Source organism: Crocuta crocuta, unplaced genomic scaffold (genome assembly GCF_008692635.1).
Source record: "Crocuta crocuta isolate KB4526 unplaced genomic scaffold, BGI_CrCroc_1.0 scaffold343, whole genome shotgun sequence".
Classification (NCBI taxonomy): domain Eukaryota; kingdom Metazoa; phylum Chordata; class Mammalia; order Carnivora; family Hyaenidae; genus Crocuta; species Crocuta crocuta.
In genome coordinates, this window is record NW_027532679.1 from 6,692,364 (window position 1) to 6,702,676 (window position 10,313).

At 35.7% G+C, this 10,313-nt stretch overlaps 1 protein-coding gene across 1 annotated transcript in view; it reads left to right on the top strand.

The window, feature by feature from the left end:
* GABRA1 (gamma-aminobutyric acid type A receptor subunit alpha1) overlaps positions 1-9,708 on the top strand; it is a 61,420-nt gene extending 51,712 nt beyond the window's left edge. The window contains exons 9-10 of the mRNA XM_077780767.1: positions 958-1,160; positions 6,828-9,708. Of these exons, the coding sequence (XP_077636893.1) occupies positions 958-1,160; positions 6,828-7,139 (515 nt within the window). The 3' untranslated portion in view covers positions 7,140-9,708. The remainder of the gene's footprint in view (positions 1-957; positions 1,161-6,827) is intronic.
* Positions 9,709-10,313: the final 605 nt, after the last annotated feature.

The following is a 10,313-nucleotide window of genomic DNA, read 5'->3' on the forward strand; positions in this document are numbered from 1 at the left end:
GATTCACAGACTGAGGCAGATAAGGCAGCATTAACAAAAAAAAGGGGGGTGGGGAGATTGTGGACATTTGAATCAGACAAACTTGTGATTAAATATTTGTTTTGCCACTTCTGAGCTATGTAACATCAAGAAGATGACATGCACTTATTTCAGGAATCTCTTCAAAAGAGGAGACATTTTATTTTGTTTTATTAATGTTTATTTATTTTTGAGAGAGAGAATGGGTAGGAGAGGGAGAAGGAGGGAGACAGAGAATCCCAAGTAGACTCCACACTGTCAGCACAGAGCCCAGTGTGGAACTTGAAATCACGAACCATTTTATCATGACCCAAACCAAAATCAAGGGTAGGATGCTCAACAAACTGAGCTACCCAGGCTCCCCAAAGAGTAGCTATTTTAGAATTAGGGGGAAATCTATAGAGGCAGAAGAGTTAATAATGCAACAAAATATTATTGTAAAATAATTCAGTTATCTATCAATTACTGATTAACAAGAAGCTACTAGCTTCTTGGTTTATACATTTAGGATACGCAGATGGAATATTAAACAGAGCCAAGGATCCAACAATTTCTGTGGATCAGAGACAATGAAGGTCTGTACTTTCTGTTTCAAAGAGTGGGGGCAGTGAGACACTATTATTTCCTTCCCTGCTGAGGACACTTTGTTCAAGGTGCCCATTTAAGGGAATTCATGATCTTATTAATAGCTTCTCAGCAGCAAAGCAGTTTATCTCTCCAAGAGAGCCTCCTCAATACTGCCATACCATGAACTGCACGCTACACTGGGGTTATATGAAAACTCTTTCATCCCAGACCAACACAAGATGATTAACAACAACAACAACAACCCACTGTATCTATGGCACTGTTGGTTTCCCTTTGCACAAGTAGGCTGGCCTCCAGTGATCAGATTTTGTAGTGTGAACCAACAAATTCACTTAATTTCTCTCTTTACAGGAGTAACAACTGTGCTCACCATGACAACTTTGAGTATCAGTGCCAGAAATTCCCTCCCGAAGGTAGCTTATGCAACTGCTATGGATTGGTTCATTGCAGTGTGCTATGCCTTCGTGTTCTCAGCTCTGATCGAGTTTGCCACAGTAAACTATTTCACCAAGAGAGGCTATGCATGGGATGGCAAAAGTGTGGTTCCAGAAAAGGTAAATGCTTTAACCTCCCTTGTGATGCATCACTGGTATGTCTTATTAACCCCTTTGAGATGGCATGTTTGGACTTCGAGAAATGGCTGAAGAATGCAGACACAGGGTGATGAGGATTCTTTGTTTCTTAAGTCATCAATGACTATGTACTATGGTAATTTTGGTAGTGCTAAAGAGAGAGGTTGCTTGAGTGTGCAGATGCACAGAGCAAAGAAAGGAGATCACAGAGAGATGAAGGAAAACATTTCTGCTCAAATATGCTTTCCTGTGCTCTCCATCGATTTGAGAATAGTTTTAATCAACTTGATATTAGGAGCAAATAAAGCTATGCCATTATAATTTATAGAGTTTTGAAAATCATACCCTTTTGGTTGTTTTCTGAGCCTAATCACTTTGGTCATAAATATTATGACTATAATGCCTTAGTGGAATTGAGTTTGTAAAATGCATTGTCTCCAATTTTCAGTGAAGCAAAGGGCAGTAAATATATTTCTTTCCCAAACTAGAGGTTTGCTTTAAAGATCAGACACAGAAAACACAGAAAAATTCTCCATTGTAGAAAATTATTAGTCAAGCTCATTACTGTTTTTCTAAATTAGAACTTATTTTAGAGTATACTGTAAAGCACATGTGAGGAGGATACTTCTGCTTCTGTGGCTTGAAATAAAAGTATGTCAAAATGCAGGTGGACCTTCAAATGGTGTAAAGAAGGTCAAAGTCAGAGATACAGAGATTGTAAGACATCTAGAAATAATTTAGAAGAAATCACTCAATAGCAGTTTTCCCAAAATTCTGTTCCTCAGAGTACTAGTCGCATGAGATAGTCCTAAAAATAAAGTCGTGTGGTTGAACACACTTGAATAATGCTGCATACTATATCACAGAGTCACAGTATATTCAAGAACCTGAAAGGGTCAATAGTAAAGAAATTAATTTAATGGTATTTTCCTCATAACTCCACAGATATACTAAAAAAGGAATCCTTTGTGTTGGAAAAAACTACCATACTTAAATGAATTTAAAGTGTATTGGTTATGAGTTATTAATATCTGCATACTAGAAAATATGCTGCCAAGTAAAAGCCCTGGTAGATCTACCTCAGATGAATCAGCTGAACACTCCAATGATCTCCTACAGGTAAAAGCAAATGGAGGTTCTATGTAGAATGCACTATGGCGGCCAACAGTACCTGAACCGCACCCTCAATATTCACCTTGCCTTGAAACATGCTTGGCAAGTATAAAAAAATTTTTTCTAAATTTTCAAACCAAGAACCTTGGCTCACATTCAGTAAAGAGAGGAGATAATACAAAGGGATTGCATTTACTAGTTGGGAAGAGGAGTGAAAGAGTGAAGACAGAGGAATTGTCACTTTAGTCACTGATGGCCTCCACTTGTCTTAGAAAAGAAGGGCAGCTCGAATGAGAGAGAGCCAGACATGGAGATGGGTTCATAAGACACTACCAAGCCTAAGACGTAGCCCAGAGTCATAAATGTGAACAATTTTTAAATGCACATCTTAGAATCACTGGAATCGTCTACTCAAGTTTTTCAGAATTAATGATATGCATATGTGGGTGATATGCAACTGAAGTGATGTGCAAACATTGGGAAAAATTGCTTTTCTATCTCAGTACTTTGTTGCACAAGACCAGTGTCTCTCTGATTCTGGCTCTTCAGTATTGGTTGTTAGCGACTTGTTATATGAATTTGGCCTGGAAAACAGAATTTAGGTTGCAGCATTGGTTGAGCTCACAGTTAACTTTATATTTCTCTCAGTCTGATGCTGTATTCGTTTTTCAAGTCCTGTGTCTTAACGGAGATATTCTAATCTCTATCAATCTACAGTCTATGTTATTCAGTATACAAATATAGATATAGGTATAGTTGTATCTTACCTATAAATATGCACATATATACTTATCAGCAACACATCTACATCTGTCATCCTAATGAGAAGAAAATATTTTCTGTAAATTATCTATGCCTCTGTAAAATCTTCCACAGGAATTTGATAGTTCGATTTGCTTATTACAGGGAGTGTGATCACAGTTTGATCCAGTCTCATTTTGACATTCAGAGAGGATGAGTAAAATATTTTTTGTATGACCAGATGAGTGTATTCTATGATCAGGAGAGTTAAATTTCAATCTCTAACATGGTATAACTTGAAAATAAAAATAAAATTTCCATAAATCATCACATTATCAAGTCGAGATTCAGTAGCCTGCTTAAGATCCATTCTCATATAGTAAATTGCTGAAAGAAATACTAACTTCTTAGAGAATATGGAGAGCTCAATGTTCTCAAAAATTAAAAAAAATTTGTTAAGTATTCTTTCTTGATAAGTCAATCAGATATTTCTCAATATGTTATTCAACTTGATGTTGCAAATAAAAGCACTTAACTTAAGAAATTTTAGTATTCTAGGGCTGCAGTACTATAATAATTTGGCATTGGAGAAATGAAGCCTATCAATAATATAAACTCTCTTCCAAGAAATATTCTTGTTGCTGATTATTCATTTCAGCTTATCTAATAGTGTCTCTGTCATTTGACAAGTTTTGGTTAGATTGGAACCAATTGCTTCTCTTCAAGATCAGAGTACATATACATTTTCTCTAAAGGGCATGCATGCTTGTATCCTATAATATTAGAACTCTTATTTTTTGAGAAATGAACTATCACATGTTCAGTTTGGCTGTTTAACTATGTTAAAACAAACCATATCTTTTTTTTTTTATTCCAGTATGTTGACACAAAATTTTACATTAGTTTCAGGTGCACAAGTAGTGATTTAGCAACTCTATACCTTAATCCTATGCTCACCACATGTGTAGCTACCATGTCACCATACAATGCCATTATCATACCATTGACCGTATTCCCTATGCTGTGCCTTTTATTCCCATGACTTACTCATTCCATAAGTGGAAGCATGTATCTCCTACTCCCCTTGCCCCATTTCGCCTACCCCTCTCTGTATTTGCCTACCCTACTCTGTATTTATGGGTCTGTTTTTGCTTTGTGTTTGTTTATGCATGACCTGTAGTTATTTTGACATTGAAAGAGAGAATTACTTTTACTTGCTTTACTTTTGTACTAATAATTATGGAAATTTCTATTGTTCTTCATAAAGCTTGACCAAATCTGCCTTCACTATAAAACAGGAGTACAATTAGAGTGAAAGGTCTAATTTCTTACGATGTAATACTAGAAAGAAAAATTTTCAGGGCTTTCTGTTGTTATCCTAATGTAATGCTCACGGATTTGGAGGAGGGAAAAAGGTAACAGAGAGGGCACAGGGCTGGATAGTAAAGAAATTAACATGTTAAAATTCTTTTTTTTTTTTAATTTTATTTATTTATTTATTTATTTATTTTTTTAATGTTTTATTTATTTCTAGGAGGGAGAGAGAGAGACAGCGTGAACAGGGGAGGGTCAGAGAGAGAGGGAGTGACAGACTTTGAAACAGGCTCCAGGCTCTGAGCTGGCAGTCAGCACAGAGCCCGATGCGGGGCTCAAACCCATGAACCGCGAGATCATAACCTAAGCGAAAGTCAGACGCTTAACCGACTAAGCCACCCAGGCGCCCCAACATGTTAAAATTCTTAACTAGTATTCCTTGTGAAAAGCATCAGGTCTTTTGATAGTGAAATTTTATTCTGAGTCAATAATAAAAATACAGATTATTCAGAGAGCATTGAGTCTGGTCAAGTTTAGCTGCTCATCAGTATTCTCTGTATACTCTTGCAACATCAGTAACCAGACTCCACTTCTGATGAATTTTGATTCAAAATAGGAGATTGTGCCCAAGATATTTGCCCTTTAAAAGTTTTTAACTAGTGATTTAGTTTGCACAAAAGAATGAGAAATACTCTTCTAGACTAGTGCTGTCCAGCAGAAACATGTGAGACACAAATGTGAATGATGTATATAATTTAAAATATTTTACTCTCTTTGTTTCAAAAGTACAAACCATGGAAATTAATTTTTTTCTTTCTGTTGTCTTTTTCAAGTTTCTATTTAATTTCCAGTTAGTTAACATATAGTGTAATAGTGTAATACTAGTTTGAGTTGTAGAGTTTAGTGATTTAGTAATATGTTTATACAAATATATCAAAAATAGTGTAGTATCTTTATAATGTAAAAACAATAAAATAAAAACATTTTTAAGGAGATATATTGCATTCTTTTTCTTTTTTTATACTAGGCCTTCAAAATCTTGTATGCATTTTTATTTACTTATTTATTTATTTAGATTTTTTTAAATGTTTTGTTTATTTCTGAGAGAGAGAGATAGGCAGCATGAGCAGGAGAAGGTCAGAGAGAGAGGGAGACACAGAATCAGAAGCAGGCTCCAGGCTCTGAGCTAGGTGTCATCACAGAGCCCAATGCAGGTCTTGATTGAACCCACGAACCATGAAATCATGACCTGAGCCAAAGTCGGAGACTTAGCCGACTGAGCCACCTAGGCGCCCCCCCTTTTTTTTTAATTTTTAATGTTATGTATGCATTTTTATACTTACACGCATCTCAGAGTAGTAATGTTTCAAGTGCTCAATAGACACGAGTGGCTAGTGGCAAGCGTATCAGACCACATAGCTGTAAACAGTGATCCATGTCATGTTTTGGAAATGTCTCTATGATTGAAACCCCAAGAAATGCAGCAGTTGTGACTCACTGTGCAGGTAACATTGACAAGCAGTTGACATTAAACAAGAAATTCGCATCAGGATTCCCCAAATACCTCTGCTTTATCATTTGCCCACTTGCAACCTGGGGGAAAAATGCAAATAATAGTTGTCTCAGCAACTCATTGCTGCAAAACGAACCACTCCAAGACTTAGTGCCCTGCAGCAACCACCTGTCATTTGGGACTGGGAGCAACCTGGTGGTACTTCTATTGGGAGGATATGGGCTCACTAACATGGTTGCAGTAAACTGGAGGCTCCATCAGGGGCAGAGGGTCCACAGTGGCCTCTCACTTGTCTGGGACCTGACACTGGGCCTGGGCCTCTCACTGTACGTGATCTCTGGTCACTCAGTTGTCTAGTCCAAGCTAGTTCATGAGGCAGTGATATGTTTCTACGGGGTAAGGGCTGAGGCTACAAACCTTCTTGAGGATAGGCTCTTAACCTGGTATAACATCGCTCTACCTCTTGATGGGGAAGCCTGGAAAATACCATGTCTGGCATTTTTTTCCCAGCTTTATTGAGATATATGACACATGATATTGTGTAACTTTTAAGGTATACTCTGTGGCTGATATGATATGTTCATATATTGTGAAGTGATTACTACCCTAGCATTAGTTACTATCGCCATCCCATCACAAAATTACCATTTCTGTTTTTTTGTGGTGAGAACATTAAAGACAGCCTTAGCAACATTCACATATATGATATGTATTTACTATATCATAGTATATGATATGTACAAGTATATATATGTATTTAGGTGTAATCACCATCCTGTGCTGTAGATGCCCAAATTTGTCAACCGTATAACTGGGCATTTGTGTCTGCATTTTTTAATTTGTCTCAATAAAGCAGGTATACATTCCATTTTTTACATGTTAAGCAAAGCATAGGTTTTGCTCAGCAACTTATAAACTTCCTTCCCACAGTTTACTGAACAAACTGCTTTTACTCTTTCCTTCAACAGCCAAAGAAAGTGAAGGATCCTCTCATTAAGAAAAACAACACTTATGCTCCAACAGCAACCAGCTATACTCCGAATTTGGCCAGGGGTGACCCCGGCTTAGCCACAATTGCTAAAAGTGCAACCATAGAACCCAAAGAAGTCAAGCCGGAAACAAAACCACCAGAACCCAAGAAAACCTTTAACAGTGTCAGCAAAATTGACCGACTGTCAAGAATAGCCTTCCCGCTGCTATTCGGAATCTTTAACTTGGTCTACTGGGCTACATATTTAAACAGAGAGCCTCAGCTGAAAGCCCCTACCCCACATCAATAAGTCCTTCTATTCACATTCTGTTGTTCAGTCTTCTGCACTGGGAATTGCTTTCTGTTCTCAATGTGGTGATTCCCATCTGCTTTCTTGCCTCTGTCTTAAAGAATTTGAAGGTTTCCTTATTTCCATTATTCATACAAGAACAACAGACCCCTGTCCAGCAGTCCAGAGCAAAGCAGAGCATACAGCTGAGAGACAGGATTCTGAGAAAGGAAGCAAGAGAGAAAAATCATGACAGAAGGAGACAGAATGAAAGAGAGAGGAAAGGTAGGGGATGAGATCCAAGCTATGAGGGAAAGTAGAAGGAATAAAATGTAACTCTATAACTCCAGGTCATGTGTAGATATTTATTTCCAAATATTCTAAAAAAAGATATTGTATATGTCAAAAATATTTTTATGTGGAGGTGTTTCAAAGAGTACATTATAAATGTTTAAGGACAACAATTTTAAAAATCTATGTCTTTATTGCACAAACCACAGTGTGCTTACATTTTGTTTTATTTTTTAAACGGATGTATAGCTTTAACACTTTGTTTCCAAAGCTAAAGATCCCCATTTTTTCCTCCTTTTAGAAATGGCTAGTGCATTATTTTGCTGTTAGATGCTATTTTAGAATCCATGGAGATTGCATAAGCAAACGTACAGTTCCTTAAGCACATTTAATCCAAAAGAGAGAAATGCTTTAAATAGGCTACTTCATCATCATCTGAGCTTCTACCACTTGGTTCAATGAGAAATCATTTTAACAGAGACATACACTCAGTAAAAACTAAAAATTTAAAAAAATAATAAAAACAAAATAAAACATTTAAAAATATTCCCTTTGCCACTTTGTCTATATCCAGATAGCACATGGGTCCAATAATCACTTGATTCTCATTATGAAGATGTTTTTAGAGAGGCAAACATATTTTGCAAGCTCTAGAATTGTTGAATGTATTATTTTATATAACAGTACATCAAAAGCTTTAGATTGAAATTTATGACTAGTAAACAAATATAGAATATATAAACAAATTATATATGTAAATATACAGCATGAGATTGTACATTTTTTACTTTTTTAAAGTTGTGTTCTTAAAATATTGTGTAGGACTCACCGCTCTTAGCTGTTAGAATGTTGTTAAGTGCTATATGGAAATACCTTTAGAGCCTGCGTTAAAAACAGAACAGCCTGTGGGAATCAGATGGAATTTAAAATATAAAGTCCACTTATATGGAGAAAGCTTATAATTTCAAGCTATTGTCTGGTGTATGGTAGTAAATCAGTTGCTATCTGCTCAAGTCATGCCACATTTCCCTATTTTAGGCTCTTGTAAAATAGAAAGAAAATGGAAAAGCATTAGTTGGAGCTAGAAGATCAACTGTATATTATCACTATATTTGCTGATACCAATTATTTCAATAAGTGTTGTACCATATGTAGCATTAAATATAAAAATACATGAAAGAATGTACAGGAAATAGCTTTTATTGAGTAATGTTACTACATTTCATTTATACTGTAGCAATATATTTGTAGGTATACTATGTAAGGGCTTTAACTACAGGAGGTCCATTAATACTCCCTATAAAAATTCTGGTCTGTTTCATTACTTCCCAGAAGTTTTAGAGATGAATATTTATGCAGAAGGTATTTTTGAAGTCTCCTTTTGTCTAATAGAATTTCAGAGATGTTTAAAATTAGCATCCAGAATCCACAGGTCATAGTTTAACCACACTTAAAATGCTACGACATAAACCTATCAGCATAATTGCCAAATAAGTCCGTTGGGATCCATATCCAACTTTTGAGCAATGTTTCTTTCAAAAAGCTGCTATCCAATGATGTAGGAAAAAACACAGTTTGTGTTTTCCTAAGCAAACTCTGGTTTTCTTTTTAAATGTGCTTTATTGTTTGATTTGGTCCTGCCTAAATTCAATGAGCTAGGCCAATAATAAAGACTGAACCAAGGACGTTTCATCCTCTGGTATCATGTGTAGATATCATGTATAGAAAATAAAATAAAATATGGCTCTAACCTCTGTGTTGCTGTTTATATCTGTTATTTTTCGGCGTTAACTTAATGTGTTTATTAAGAGCATTTTATCTTCCAGACTCCTCATGCCTAACATTTGGTCTGTATTTTGCTCATTAGATGTGAATATTTCTTATTAGTCTGCTTTCTGCTATGCAATGATTGCATTTCTATCATTTCTTAGTTTGTTAGTGTGTGTGGATAGTATTCTATTGTATAAGTTGATTGCACAATTTATCAAAGACAAATTATTCTATGTAGCTTTTCTACAGTGCTTTGCTAAACCATGTAATACTAGTTAAGTCTTCCTTGAAAATAAAGATACACTCTTATAGAGGACAGTTCCTGTTTACTCCCAGGAACATTTTTTAAAAGATGACACTGAATGTTTATTGCACCTTAGTGCAGTGAAGTGGCAATAAAACCTAACATGAATCGAGGTTGTTTATGGCAGATGCATGTATTGCTTTACAGAGTTTAGCAAAAGCTCTTAATTTTATGTCATACTGTATTCTATTATAATAATAAAGCTAACATTATTCAATAACAAAATGGAATACTTGACTCTCTTTTCGTATTAGCAATAGGACCTACCATTGACTCGTTTTAAACATTTTTACATAGGAGCACCTAAAAGTGCCAAGTGCTAGCAAAAATCTAGGGTACAGAGAAGATTTTTGAAGATGTATCAATAGTATGACCCTAAACTATGATTTTAAATGAATCACTTTTACAAAGAGGAATTATTAAACACCTAGAATCTGGTGCTGCCAGTTGCCCTTCAATTTAAAATTTATAAAACATAAATAGAACAGAATCAAAATGGTGAACTGATAGTGGAGTATCGATTGTCAATACAGCACATTTGTTTTCTAATCTGCTGCATAGAGACTGGTTTCAGTTTTTGGAGGGAGGAGTCTGAGCATTGTATTTTTAAATCTGTCCTGGAGCTATTACATTCCTCAATATTTCTCTAACCACAAAGTCAGATTAAAGTACAAAATAAAACCACTTGAAAGACAATAGAAAAATTATATCATTGATAGGCATAAAACTATCCTTGGTTTCTACCGACAAGACCATGTGAGGCACAATCTTCCTGTGTCAGGTAGTGGCCAGGCAAAAACAAAATAAATTGTATTTTTATAAATAATCTG